This window comes from Urocitellus parryii, chromosome 7 (genome assembly GCF_045843805.1).
Source record: "Urocitellus parryii isolate mUroPar1 chromosome 7, mUroPar1.hap1, whole genome shotgun sequence".
Lineage (NCBI taxonomy): Eukaryota > Metazoa > Chordata > Mammalia > Rodentia > Sciuridae > Urocitellus > Urocitellus parryii.
Window position 1 is genome coordinate 63,136,006 of NC_135537.1, and position 15,429 is coordinate 63,151,434.

The window sequence follows — 15,429 nt, forward strand, 5'->3', positions numbered from 1 at the left end:
AGACAATTAATCAGATTTTTTTGTTGTTATTGTTTTTTAAAATTAGAACACTAAATAAATGTATTCTTTCTTTTCATTGAATCTTACACATAAGTTTCTAAGCTGTTTTGGCACACCCGATGGAGAGAATGGATCTAAGCATGCTGTCAGAAATTGGCATAGGCTATACTTGTAAGAGAGATGAGGGAGCAGATCAAAGAAAGTTGTTTGGAAAACTGTAACTCATGTAACTGCCAGCTGGCTTCACTCTAGATTTACTGATGGCAGCCACTGGGAAGTAGTAGGCTAAAAGAAGAGAGAAGCCAAGGATCTTTTTCTACTTTTCTCTCAGCCTGGGTTGACTATATGTTCTCCATTAACTGGATCTCTAGCCCCTCCCTGCTTGGCAAGCCCTCAGGTAGTCTGGCTCCTGCACTTTGATAACCCTAATTTCTCCCTGCATCCTCTCAGCCTAGGGACAGTAGCAGCTTCTTGTTAGGGCAGGAACCAGTGGGTTGGTTCCCTTTCTCTTTGGGGTGTTTTCTTTCTTTCTTTCTTTTCTTTTTTTTTTTGCTCTTCCTTTACTATAACCAACCCCTACATTAAATTCTCTTAGTATTTAAGTACTTAAGTGTGGTTGCTGTTTTTCTGGTTGGACCCTGACCTATACACTTTTCGCCACCTCTCTAACTCTTCAAATTATTTGTAAATATTAGTATCCACCTAACTCAGCTTAAGCCAAAAGGAGAATTTATTATTTTTAATATTTCAATGTCCCACAGAAACGAAGGAGGAAAGCAGCCTAGAACCAGAGTTTATAGCTCTTAAAGAGGAGACATAAGAAATTTTGTCTTTTTCACATTCTTCTGTTATTTTCTCATGCCTGCTTCATTTTTCTTTCTTCCTATTAACCAGTGTGTTTGGTTTCCCAGTCTCCATGGTGGGAAAGAGTTATTATCAGTAGCTTTGAAGTTCATATCCCATTCAGGAGAGCAGAGATTGTTTTAAACTCATTTCCAAGTTCCCTGTGGAAGAGAGTTCATTGCTTCAATTGGTTCCTTGTTTTGTCATCTCTGGCCTAGGGTCCACAGTCACTTTGTACAACTTGGTTACCAAATCGGTAGTAATGAGTAGAAGTTTGGATGAATAGTCATAACTAACACTGTAATTCCATGATATCTAGCTATCCTAGCTAGTCATCGTGTCCTTAACTTCTGTCTACTGTAATGATCAATTCTGTACTTATAAGCCTCATACCTAAGCTCTTGATTCTTCTGCCTTCTCACTCTCTCTCCTACTTTACTTAATACATAAAAAATAGTAAGTCCAATCAAACCTTAGTTGCTAGCTCTTCCCCGTTTTCTCAGTACATGCCATTAACATGTCTGCTTATTGAAGTTTTTTGTTTGTTTGTTTTTCTGGTGCTAGGGATTGAACCCAGGACCATGTGCATGTGAGGCAAGCATTCTACCAACGGAGTTATATTCCCAGCTCTTGAAGTTTTTTTCTAAGCAAATTTACGTATGCCAAACTATAGTCCCCATTTATAGGAAATGAGACTAGTATGTCCATGCTTGTGAGGAATTATTGTTGACTGGAAAGGAAGAAATATAAAAAATGCTGGAAAATAGCTAAGTTAGAGTAACTGTGTAGGCTCTGAGTTTCAGCATGAGCCCAACACCAACTTGGGTGGTAAATAGTGGTGTCCATAGTAGGTCATGCTTTAGAACTTCTTTGTTTATGATCAGAATCATTCCTCCTCCAAAGACGAAGTAAATCTTACAGGGGATGGATATAGGTAGTCCTATCTTTTACTTGCTATATGTGTAGGGAAACTACATCCAGTGGACTTTTCATGAAGTAAATCATATTTTTTCTTAGAAACTGTTAGAGGTCATGGTACAGCTGGCTTTAGCAAGAGTCTTATTATTTTTAAAATGTTAGACACCATCAACACCTCTTTTAAACTAGAATTTTATTTCAGGTCCTATAAAGTGAATGTAAAGTGACTCAGAATTTAAGATGTTTGGGGGCTGGGGTTGTAGCTCAGTAGTAGAGTGCTTGCCTAGCATGTGAGAATATTTGAGGTAGTGATACTTTCTTTAAAATCCATAAATTTCTGTGAAGCAAACAACTATAATAGAGTTTGCAATTCATTGTTGATGTTGATAATTATGTTTTTCCCACTGAAGACTGTTTTATAAAGTCAAGGCTGACCATTCTTCTCAGACTGTCTTTCTGCCATTACAGCTTATGTAGTTACATATAGTAAACTCAGTGTATTCAGTTACAGTCAGTCAGTCAGTCAAGCTGAATGCGGGCCAGCAGAAGCAGTGAGTATTGTTAATTACTGTTTCTGCTTGTACACATACCCTCCTTAACATTTTTGGAAACCTCTATCATGGCAGTTTATTTTTTCAGACATAAAAATATCAGGTCATTAGTACATAATTTCAAAAGGAATATGGGAATGTTTGCTAAGATAGGCATAAGACAGTATCTTGACTGCTGCATACTTGCCTTTGCCTGAGAAATAGATGATGAAAAATTTAAGGTTAGGTCATGACAAAGAAAGTGTTAAATGATGGAAAAGAGGAGATAAAAGATCATGAAATACTGTAAAATACTCTTTATTCTTTCACTATCTCGGTGAGAATCATAAGATATAAATCAAAGAAGTTTACAAATAACTTCATGTACACAATAACATTGAAAGTCCAGACTAGAGCTCTGAACCAGTTGCATCAGTATCATATGGGAGCTTGTTTAAAAGTCTGCTGAGGGTTTGGGAACATAGTTCAGCAATGGGGCACTTGCCTAGCACACAGTCCCTGGGACCCACCCACACCTCTCAAAAAAGCAAAAACCAAATAAGCAAAGTTAAAAGAATCTGCTGAATCATAATCCACGTTTTAACAGGATCTCCAAGTGATTCATATGAACATTTTTTTTAATTTATTTTTTTTTTATTGTTGGTCATTCAAAACATTACATAGTTCTTAATACATCATATTTCACAATTTGATTCAAGTGGGTTATGAACTCCCAATTATACCCCATATACAGATTGCTGAATCACATTCATATGAACATTAAAGTTTGAGAAGCACTGAAGCAATGACTTCACTACTAATCATGCAGCTAGAAAAACATTCTATATCATCTGCCTTATACCCACATGTGATCACACACCCACACATATCCTGACCTCTTTGTTCCTTTTTCTTCCTCTCTTCCAGTGAATTATTTTTAATTTTTATTTTTTTTGATACCAGGAATTGAGCCCAGGGGTGCTTAGTCACTACATCGTATTCCTAACCCTTTTTAAATTTTATTTAAATACAGGGTCTCATTTAATTGCATAGGGCCTCATGAAGTTGCAGAGGCTGGGTTTGAACTTCAGATCCTCCTGCCTCAGCCTCCCAAGCTGCTGGGATTGTAGGCGTGTGCCACTGTGCCTGGCTTCCTCCAGTGATTTGCTTTTACACTACCTTAGCTATATACTCTCATAGTCACAATTAAGACATTGTCATTACCAATATTAGGAACCATTTCAGAATTTCACTTCAGTACTCTGGTTATCTGACTTTCTCTCTTCTGATTATCTGACATTCTTCCAGCTCGCTCTCTTTAGTTCCTAAAGCTGACATTTTTAATTCCATAAATCTGTAATCTGTTGATCCTACCATCTTTTCACTCTAACCCCTCTTACTTCCCAGCTTATCAAACTTTAATTCTAACCACTATGTCATTAAAATAATATCTGCCTATCTCTCAATCCTCTTGCTTCTTTGTTTTCTGTGGCTAACCTATAGGTTTACTCCAAATTCTATTCATGTCTGTATATATACAACTGTATATGACTGGGAAAAAAACTGATGACCATGCTAACTAGTCTCAATTTAATGTCTTGGACACTAACTTCAAGTGAGCCTGACAACTGCACTTTATTTCTAATCCATTCTCTCTCTGTAGAAATCCATTCTTTCCTGTAGAAATATATTGAATCTTCTTGCTCTTTAAACATGCAGCACCTTTCTTGTTTTTACTCTTAGTTGATAATCTTGGTTTCTGTTTCACTCAGAAAGTTAGAGATAGGTTGGAAGAACTTTTTCACAGGTTCCAATCACCGTGTCAACCATTTACTGTCATTGAGCCAATCAAGTCAGCCTTCCCCCTGCTACTGTGGAAGAATTCTTAAGCTCTGTTCTTTTTTCTCCAGACATTCTTAATTTTTTTCCTTTTTGATGGTTATTTTGCAGGATTCTATTTTCTTTTCCAGCTTTCAATTCTCTTCTTTCATTTTAGCAAAATTCCTCAGAAAGAATAATCCCCATTTTCTGTCTTCAGTTTCTCTGCACCCATTTCTTCTTGAACTCTCTCCAGAGTTCCCCTTACATCATGTATATATCCATCTGTGTATTCAACATCTCCTCTCTTAGATGTCTGGTAGGCCTCTTAGACTTAACTTGTCCCAAATTGCTCTCCCTACCCATGTACTAAAGTACCCATATCTCTCTCTCCACTCTTGCCTCTATTACAGTTTTAATGTTTGTGAATCATAAAGGCAACAAATGTTTATTTTTTCAGGTTTTTTTTTTATTTTTTGGTGCAGCTGATCATTTTTTTTTGTATGTTTAAGAACTATTTCTTTGTACTGTCTTTGAATTATCTGTTATATTTTTGTCACTTTTACTATTAGCCTTTTTTTTCTTCGTTAAATTTTTTAGCTAATATTTATATCTTTAAGTTGTATTTTTATAATTTTGACAAAATCTCTAGAATAACTTCAAGTTCAGGACATTTGTAATATTTTTTTCATAGTAATTTTAATTCCTTTAGTGTTTTTACCATTAAATATGGTATTTGCTGTTTTGTTTTCCATAGGAAACAAAGGACATTACTTTTTATATCAAGCTTTTCTTTGTTTCTAGAATTAGGAAAAATCAAGCCATCTTTCCAGAAGCCTACATTTTGAACCTCCACAATGTCTAAATAATAATGAGGCATAGGGGCCAATATATTTTCATGCCAGTCTGACAAAAGCTGGGACTGCCTGTTTGCTTGATAACACTTCTCTCTGATTTGGCATTATCACCTTGTACCCCAGCATCCTGGAGGTTTGGGCCTTGACATTACAAGGAGGCCCACGTGATCATGCCCAGCCTCACCTGGGGAAAGAAGCCACATTCTACCTCTGCACATCTCTAACCTTCACAGTTACTTGGCTCTGACAGGTCCCCTTTCTCATCAAAGCTGTCATTCGTTATTAAGTGGGATGTAATTTTAGAAATTCTGTTGTATAATATGAAATAATAATAACAATAACTCATGTTCTGCATACTTAATGTGTGTTGGACCCTGTTCTGTTTGCTATATAGTAACCTTTTTAACCTGGACAGAAAAAAAATTCATGAGGTTGGTATCATGAATACCTTTTTACAGGTAAGGAAACTAAGAGGCAGAAAGGGTTTAATAACTTTCCCATGATCATTCAACTAGTAGGTATCGATTATGAGTAATTATCAGTAAATGGTTTAATTATTGTATAAGGATGATAATGATTTAGAGACAATTAGAAAAAGTATTTTACTTAAGAGCATTTTGTTCTAGAAAGTTGGATCCTATAACCTATTTTTAAAAATAAGCCGCACTCCCTGACAATGTCATGTAAATGAGGTCTTGACTTTGACTCAACAGATAATTTCTCTGTCAGCCAAATTGGCTATTAATTGAAAATGGAAAAGAGTCTCAGTGGCATACAGGTAATAGTTTAGCTCATAAAAAAGATAAAGAAATCTTTCTAAATGGAATTCTCAAGCATGTATACCTTTAAATGGGGGGAAAAGACACATTTTTTAACAATCCAGTAAAGAAATAAGGTTTTTGCTTTTAATATTTATTTCTGAGACTTTGAACATACATTAGATTTTAGTATTTTCTTTTGCCACATAGAATGTAAGGGTGAGACCTATACAGGACCCAGTTTGAGAAGGTAAGTGGGAATGGGTTATGTTTCTGATGCTGAAACCAAAGCCTGTTTCTATTGCATTCAATAGGAAAACAAAAGTCATGGTTTCAGTAATTAATGCTTGTGTTTTGTATTTTCCTACCACCACTTGGTATCTTATGCCTAAATAATATAGTAGCCTTTTATTTGGTCTCTGCATCTTGTTATTTTTGTTTCCTTCTTTGTGTCCTCATCCTATTGAGAAATGAAATTAAAACATCAATCATATTATGACACTTCCCTGCTTTAGAGATATTCTTGATTTTCATATGACAAGTTTAGAGGCAAAATCTTTGTTTAAAGACTTAAAGCTTCACCAACCTCTATCTACCTACTTTGAATAAAGAGAGAAATATACTTAGGCTTAGTATAAGGGAATATATCACAATGTCTGAAGTTGCATGTAGATTCTACAGGAAGATGGAGATTTGGAATTAGGAATGGCAGTAACAAAGCCTCTCAAAGGCCAGGAAGTAGAAGCTGCAACATCAGTCCTGCCGCAGGAGCAGTCTTGTTAGCCTTTCCTCTGTTGAAATGGAATAGTCACCAATCAGTCTTATTATTTTTATCCCTGTCCTCCAGATGTCAGTTCCACAGAGGTAGCATCTGCTTGCCCCTGTTGCCTTGCATGCATACCCTTGGTATCAGGAGCATTTGTGTGTTTGTTTCTAATTCATAGTTGTTTTTTTGGTCAAATCTGACATTGTATATTGAATTGAAAAAGTCTTAAACCCCAGTGAATAATGTAGTTGTTTTTTGGTTGTGGTTGAAAGCCAGCTTACCCATACAGTGGGGAAAAAAAATATAATTTCTTTCTAATTTGTGAATACAAACATAGCTTTATGAAAAAGCTTCCACTGTGTCAAATATCTTGTTGATATGTAGAATTTTGTGCTTTAGTACGTTCCTTTTAAATACTGGCTGTTTTAAAAAACATGTATGCCATAATTAGCCCCCTATTTCTTCCCTTAAGTACTTTAATTTTCATGTCATTTGACCGGGTGATTTTGTGGATGTCACCACCTGGTGGCACAGAACTTGGGTTGAGAGGATTTTACACACATACATACACAAACACACACACACACACACACACACACACTCTCTCTCTCTCTCTCTCTCTCTCTCTCTCATATACATATATATATACATATATGTATATATATACACACATATATGTGTATATATATATTGAACTATGCATGTACATATGTAAATGGTTTTCTGGCATAATTTTGTACTTTTTTATTTTTAATACTAGTACATCATGATTCCTAAGTCTCTTTTTTCTAGGTTTCCTATATTTCCAAGCTCTAAAAACATGAATGTCACCATTATTTTCTTGGTATTATCTATGCCCCAATGATGGAATAAGTATTAAAATATAGAGTGAAAACTCACATTAAGTTATATCATGGAAGGACCAATTAACTTTCTATCTCACCCTCCGGATCACAGTTGAAGGAGTCATAGATGATACTGAAATGAATTTCTGACATAGGCAGTATGCTCTTCCATGGTAAACTAGAAGCTATTTTTCAGCCAGAATACTGACATCTGGTTTCTGGAGACCATGTGTGTCTTCTCACCTTTGACTCTGATCTAAATACCGATAGAATATATTTCAGGAACTGATGATTTGATGTAAGTGATAGACAACTCTCAGAATTGTCTTCCCATTTGTTTGCTATTATAAAATTATCTCCTCTTTTTCTCCTGCTTTGATATTTTCCAAAGAGATAATAATATTTGAATATTTTCCAAAGAGATGATAAATACAAATAAAAAAGGCAAAGGAGTGAACTTGTAAACAGAAATTTTGTATTCCCTTTTACCTACAGTTCTACTTCCTGAATTTGCCTAGAATTATAGTAATTGAAAAATGTATGCAGAAAGTTCATTTCAGGGCTGACGTTGTGGCTCAGTGGTAGAGCACCTGCCTAGCATGTGTGAGGCTCTGGGTTTGATTTTCAGCACCACATATAAATAAGTAAAGTAAAGGTCCATCAACAACTAAAAAATAAAGAAAGTTCATTTCATAGTGTAAACAAGGAAACAACCTAAATTTGTAGCAATAGAGCGTCAATTTAGTAATTCATCTATATACGAAGGAATATTGTGCAGATAGCAAAAATAATGGTGTAGTTCATTTTTATTGACTTCAGGAATGATTGTGATAGGGAATAAAGTCTCTGTGATAGGGAATTAAGTGTATTACTTAATGGAAAGCAAGTTGCAGAGAATAGCATTTATATGCACACAATTTATGTAAAAGTGTGTACTAATTCTGCATGTGTATGTACTCATGAAGAAGTGTCTAGAAATAAGTTTAAATAGTGACTTTTATCCTCTAGTGCACAGATTTGGAGGGTTTTTTTTTTCCCTCCTAGTTGATTACCCATTCTGGAAATTAAGATTAGGTTGAAGTTTATATCTGATCTTTTTAGAATGATGTTTTTACACAATGTTAATGTACTTCTTAAGAAACTTTAATATTTAGTATACATTACTCAAATATGGCTCTTGAATTGCTCCTCCCACTACCCCTTACAAGGGATTAAGCCCACAGGTACTTTACCAGTGAGATACATCTCCAGCCCTTATTATTTTTTTTTTAATTTTTGAGAACAGGGTCTTGTTAAGTTGCTTAGAGCCTCAATAAATTGCTGGGACTGGCTTTGAACTTCAGATCCTGCTGTCTCCCCCTCCAGAGTTACTGGGATTATAGACATGCACCACCACACTCAGCTTTAATCACTTCTTGTTTTTGTTACTGAGTCTTTGAAGGCCACAGTTGGTTTCTTGATATTGACTATGCCAGACTTTACTATCTTCATATTTTAATTGTCTTTAGCTTATGTCTTACCAGCACCTCTGTCTTAGTCTATGTATTTTCCAAGGATAGCAGATTTTTTGTTAAAAGTTTATCTGTATGTCACAGCATAGCATGTCCTGGAAATTAGAATTCATCATTTTAATCTTTGAATGCAAAATATATTTCAACTAATTTATTTAACAAATCATTTTCTGTTTTATTTAGGTGTAGAGTTTGGTGCTCGAATGATAACAATTGATGGAAAACAGATAAAACTTCAGATATGGGATACGGTAAGTATTTTAAAAGTACATTGTATGACCTCAATAAAGTTATTTTATAAAAGTACATTGTATGCTTGTTTTGTTTTAATGTTACTTTTTGCTTGTTATAGTTTTTTAGATACTAAAATTCTATAGCCATAAAGCAAAATATGATAAAGAAAACTGGTTTCTCCTATGCAGTGATTTTGCAGCTTGGTCTGCAGGTGTTGGGTATTGGTGAGTGTATCTGAGTGAATGCTAAATGAAGTGAAGCCTAAATGAAAGTGCTCTAGAAACCATACTTTTTTTTTTTTTTATTGTTGGTCTTTCAAAACATTACATAGTTCTTAATACATCATATTTCACAGTTTGATTCAGGTGGGTTATGAACTCCCAATTTTACCCCGTATACAGATTGCTGTATCACATCAGTTACCCTTCCATTGATTGACATATTGCCTTTCTCGTGTCTGATGTATTCTGCTGTCTGTCCTATTCTCTACTATCCCCCCTCCCCTCCCCTCCCCTCCCCTCCCCTCCCCTCCCCTTTTCTCTCTCTACCCCTTCTACTGTAAATCATTAGAAACCATACTTTTAAGAGAAATAATTAGCATGTCAGAAATATACATATGTAGTAAAATAAAATATCGATTGTGTAGGGTAACTTATCCTGACAACTTATTAATGTATTTTATTTGACTTAGTTCCAACCACTTGAAGCCATTTTGTCCTAATGCAATAACTAATTCTGTCATTTGTCACTGTTCATTGAGCACCTAGCATATGCCATGCTTTATAGATTTTAGTGGTGGTTTCTTATCTAAACTACTGAATACAGAAAATAATTTGAGTGGCTGTTTTCTCTATTCACTGATCTTAGATTCTTAAAAATGAAGTTACTATATAATTCAGTTAATGTCCTAAGAGAGCAGTTTTCAAACTTTTTGGTTTCAGCCTCCAATTCATTTTAAAATAACAATAATAAACTTGTTACCTGTTAGGATAATCACTGCAACTTTTATGGAAGTTACATCAACTACACACACATAAGACCGACTTGTCATGGATAGATAATAGCTATTGAAGGAAGGAATCACGAGAATATCTAGTCTCGGTCAGGATTCTCGAGACTAAGCAAGTTGCTGGAAGCTGTTTGGGGTCCTAGGTTTCCTGATACATGCTGTATATCCCACAGTTGGCCCTTAAGTAGTAAACCCTGTGTCTTGGTACTGCTCTAAGTGTTATGCATTAGACTCAGGGATCTTGTACTTTCTGACCTCTTCTTCATTGAAGATTCATACTTTTACTATTTCTTAGGAGTTTCCTCCTAAGCATATAGCATCTCAAAACATTTTTTATTTACATTCTCTAAAGCTACTTAATTTCAAAACTGCATGGAAAAGAGAACATAAAATGAGTCGTTTTCTTTGTGAAAGGTATGAAATTATGATCACCAACCAAAAGGAAGTTTTTTTTTTTTTTCAGAACTGATTTGTACAAACTAAATTGCTTTCTTATAACATTGTGTAGCACACATTCAGGCTAGAAGTCTGAACCAGGTTATTTGCTACCCTAATAAACACATTTTTCATATGTTAAATACATAAATACTTGCTTTGCTTGAAATGCCTCTTTTCAGACTTTTTCTATTTAAAGCTAGCTCAGTTGTCAACTCTTTCAGAAGCTTTTCTGATCCCCATGAGAATAACTTATTCTTCCCAAAATATTTTATGCATATTTTATTAACGTTCTGGTCCCATTGTCATCTTATGTTTTTGTTCACATATTATCATCAGAATAAGCATTGTGAGAGAAGGTACCAACTCTGTCTTGTTCAATTTTGCATCTTTTGTTCTTAACTCAGTCACTGATAACAGTGTTTAGTAAATTTTACTGAATTAAGTACAGAATCTCATTCTGCTAAGCAACTTGCAGGATTATTGGATGTGTTTACGAGATGTCTTCTAGTGAAGTACATAGCTTCAAAAAGGAAAGGCTAATATAAACTTTTAAACAAAACCACTTGTTGTCTGTAGTTTATTCTACTTTATTTCACTGTTATTTTGTACTTAAAGTGTTCCCTTAATTCTTGTTTTGAGAAATTTGACTCAATGATTCATTCCCAGTGGTCTTTTATAGGTTTAATTTATCATCCTTCTTTTGATGGGAACTTTTAAAATTTTTTTCTTTCAGCTTATGAATAGATTTTCTTGCATTACGTATCTTTCAGAAGAAATCTAGAATAGTTGCTTATGCAATAATGAGAGGAACATAAAAGAAAAAACTCATTTTGCCTGGGGTGGGGGCAGAAGACTAGCTTTCTTCTTTGTTTAAAAGAGAAAGACTTGAGTACTTTTGAAGACATCATCACCACCCTAAAAAAGAAATTCAGGGATCCTAGAATGCAAAGGACAGGACTTTAATAACCAGTGACCTGTTCTAGATTTTAAGAACTGTTTCAAAAAAAATTGTTAACTTTTTTGAAAGTGGTTTCTTATAGATTGTTCTCTTACTTTCATTGGTTTTCTTTTATACCTTACTTCCAAAACTCTGCCACAAATGTAATCATGATTAAGGTTGGTTTCACATTTAGTTTATATCTTAGTGAAACAGGGTTTCCCAATACCAAGTTTAGCAGTGTTTCTAGACATTTGTATAGATTATTGCATTTTTAGTTGTGAGAGTCATGTCTGTTCTAACTGAGGACACTTTGAAAATCATCCCAGAGTTCTCTTGGCAATATTAGCCAAGTGTTATGTATTAATTCATCCTCACCCCATGGCCAATTCATATATTAGGATGTTTGTCATTTATTGTGTATCTATTTTCACTTCCCCCAAAAATTGTGGTTTGCCATCTTTTGTTTGTTTTCTTTTTTAATCTTTTGTTTGTTTTCTTTTTTAACCTCTCCCCACTTTTTTTTTGTTTTTTTTTTTCAAATTGTAAAAATAGCTGCCAGCAGATAACTCCTTAGAGGCCTGAGGCCATCAGTCAGTTTCACAGCTGGAAGCAGTGATAGTCTTATCAGTCCAGTGCCTCCTCCTTTTTGCCCTCTGATGAGTGACTTTTTTTTTTTTTAATCAAAAGCCAAAGCCAAATGTGTCTATTTCAGAATAAGTCAATGAAGAAACATAAGTTGAACCTACTTCCTGTTCATTGATTGGTGGATGAAGGACAAAATGAAGTCTGTTCTCCCTATTAAACCCTAGCCAGACTTGATTCCCCCATTTTACTCTTATTCATCTTTTGTCTTTTATCACTTTTGCCTTCCCAGTATATCCAAATAAATCTCCCCCATCAAAATTTGTAGTATGGGTTTTTTAGTTAAGTATCTAGAACATGTATCTGTTCAATTTCCCTATAAATATATATTTTAGATTTACAAATATTTTTTTCCATCAAATATGTATTGGAGTATTGACAGTTATGTAGAAACTTGTATGCCAAAATTCCTTGTTAATGAATCAAAGCTTTTCTTTGTTGTGTGTTTTTGTTTTTCTTTTGAAAATCATGTCAGTTTATTCTTTTGACTTCTTATTTTAAAATGGAATAATATTTTGTTTTAATCTATCAGTAAGGGGCTGGAGGTGTGGCTCGGCAGTAGCGCGCTCGCCTGGCATGCGTGCGGCCCGGGTTCTATCCTCAGCACCACATACCAACAAAGATGTTGTGTCCGCCAAGAACTAAAAAAAAATAAATATTAAAAATTCTCTCTCTCTCTCTCTCTCTCTCTCTCTCTCTCTCTCTCTCTCTCTCTCTCTCTCTCTCTCCTCTCTCACTCTCTCTTTAAAAAAAAAAAAAAAAAAATCTATCAGTAAGGATGGATATCCAGAATGCAGTAGGGCCAAAGGAAGGCACGTGGAACTCTAGGCTGAGAAACAGTCCTACTTCACTTTCTGCCTATCATCATCGCTGCTCCCTTCACACTCCCACTCCACCCCATCTCCATTGAGAAGTTTAGAGATCCTACTGTTTTACCTCCTTTACAGTTGTTCAGCCTTTTCTACTCTAGTGATTACCTCTCACCTGTGGCCTTCAGTTTCTCTTATGTGGCAGTATTTCAAAAATCTATAGTGGAGATTGATTATATCCTCTCCCTGCCCCCCTCAAGTAAATATTCTCAATATTTAAAAGCAGTTAACTTGTGCTATTTTTTCTAGATATTTCCAACCTCAGGACCTGATTTAGTCCCCTTAGTAGGTTTAAAATAAAATAGCCTAGGTTGGTTTTCTTACCATCCTTGCTGTGAACATAGGAATACTAAAAATCAGTTTGATTCTTAACTCTAATGGTCATCCAAAACAGAAGTCTTGTTCATGCATATAGATTTCAAAATTTTTCACCTCAGTGAAATCAATTCCCTGATTATTGGTCTAAATTTTAAAATTGAGTCTATTTAGTGAAGTTCCTGAAATATAATGCTTAGTCAGTGGACAACTTATTTGGCTATTTATATTTTTTCCTTTTTGGTTCTTATCTAGTCTACATAACTGGAGTTTTTAGATAAATGACTAACAATGAAAGTAAGAGAAGCATTACTATAATATTGATTTTCACAAATCTTAATTTTTTAACTTTATCGGTTCTTTGGGATCAATCAAGATAACATATTTCAGTGCCGACTGTAAATACACTTCATACTCTGATTTAGGCTCTCAAGGAGAACTAAAAGAAAATTGCATTTGAGTGATGTATTCATTTTGTCTAATCAGTGGTATTAAGATCACATGAGAGTGCTTTTGGATTTTTTTGAGAAAAGGGTAATTGTGGACTATTGTAGACAAACTTCCTAACTTTGTGAAAAGTTTAGGAGTTTGAACTAGTCCTCTAAGGAAATAGAAATTGGATAGGTGGAAGGAAGAGAAAAGCAGTTTTTGAGGCAGGGAGTTAGGAGAGACAGCAAAGCAAGAATATTCAGACTACAGGCAAAATCTCTGGAGGATGAAAATGTATCAAGACATTTTCTCAATAAGAAAAAAATGCTTTAGAGACAAGTGAAATGAGATTGTTGAGTTTACAGCTTTAACTCTCAAGTTACTTAAGAGATTTTTGAGCAATAGCATAATGTGTAAAGTCATGTTTTTGTGGAGATATAGTTGCCAGCCTGTTACTACAAAATTTGTAATCAACAGAAAGAGCCAGTCACATGGGAACACCAGTTTGGAGGAGTCTTTATATGGTATTGGAAGTAGTTTTTTAAATGGCTCAGAGGAGCAAGTTTGTTTGATTTAGCAATATTTAAATGAAAAATGAAGGTCTGTAAGACTCCTTTTGCACAAATGTTTCATGACTCTGCTTTTAATGCTAAGCATCACTAAATGAGTATGCCCATTATCTCTTGAAGCAGACTTGATCTGCTCAACTTTTGTGTATATCTGGGTATATTGTTGGTTTTTATTTTAAGAAGTCAGACAGTCTTGTTGTAAGCTGAAAGAACCACATGGTCCATTCAGGCTACCCATAGCCCAGGTTTATTTGTTTTTTGGTGCTATTCACTTAGTCATTCCTATTTTCATTAAATGCATTTTTCTTTTGTATCCTGAGCTTCCATCAGAAATTTCTTACTCTTAACCAATATTTTATAGTTAAAGAGGATCAAACATAACACCTGTGTTTCCTGAATTAACATTTTTCACAATGTAAGTCAATCAGAGTTTAGACAGGTATGAAAGTACTTTTTAAAAATTAGATTATTTCACTCCAATATCAAAATAGTTAACATCAGACTAGCTTTATGCAGTTAGTTTGTATAATAGTTTATTTACAGTTAGAGAAACTATAATAAAACACTTTATTGGACCAGTTTTATTTCAAGGCTGCCAATTCCCTTACCATAAACCAGGATATATAATGGTCAGGTCTCAAAAATTAGGAAACTTTTTAACATAGATCTTCATTTACTACAGAATAATTATGCATTTTAAGAGGCATACTTAAATTTATAGTCTTTGATTGAAATGTGTGGGTTTTTATTTGCTTGAAGTTTTGTCTGATTTTGTATTAATAGGCAAATTCCAGATTCAGTGGACTTAGTATAAAGTGATGTGTTGTATAAGTTATTTCCACATTGGAACATATTTTTTTGTTCTCTGAAGAACAGTTCAGGAAGAATAGGAATGTTTTATAAAAGTTTGCTTTTCTCCTTTTCCTAAGTTTATTTTCCCTTTTACTGTTTTACGGTATCTTATCATTGAAGGTTTGAAGTCTTTTAGTAGTGCTTTTCTACCAATGCATTCATATAATTCACCCCACAGAATTTTCCAAGGATGTTGTTTTAAAGGATTTTTACCTTCACTTGATGGTTAGCCTTGAGAAATATAAGATATCTAAACATGATTTTTATATTGAACTTGTAAAATACA

General features: G+C 34.5%; 1 protein-coding gene across 1 annotated transcript in view; it reads left to right on the forward strand.

The window, feature by feature from the left end:
- Positions 1–15,429, forward strand: part of Rab2a (RAB2A, member RAS oncogene family) — a 91,866-nt gene that overhangs the window by 38,104 nt on the left and 38,333 nt on the right. The window contains exon 3 of the mRNA XM_026390801.2: positions 9,030–9,097. Within this exon, the coding sequence (XP_026246586.1) occupies positions 9,030–9,097 (68 nt within the window). The remainder of the gene's footprint in view (positions 1–9,029; positions 9,098–15,429) is intronic.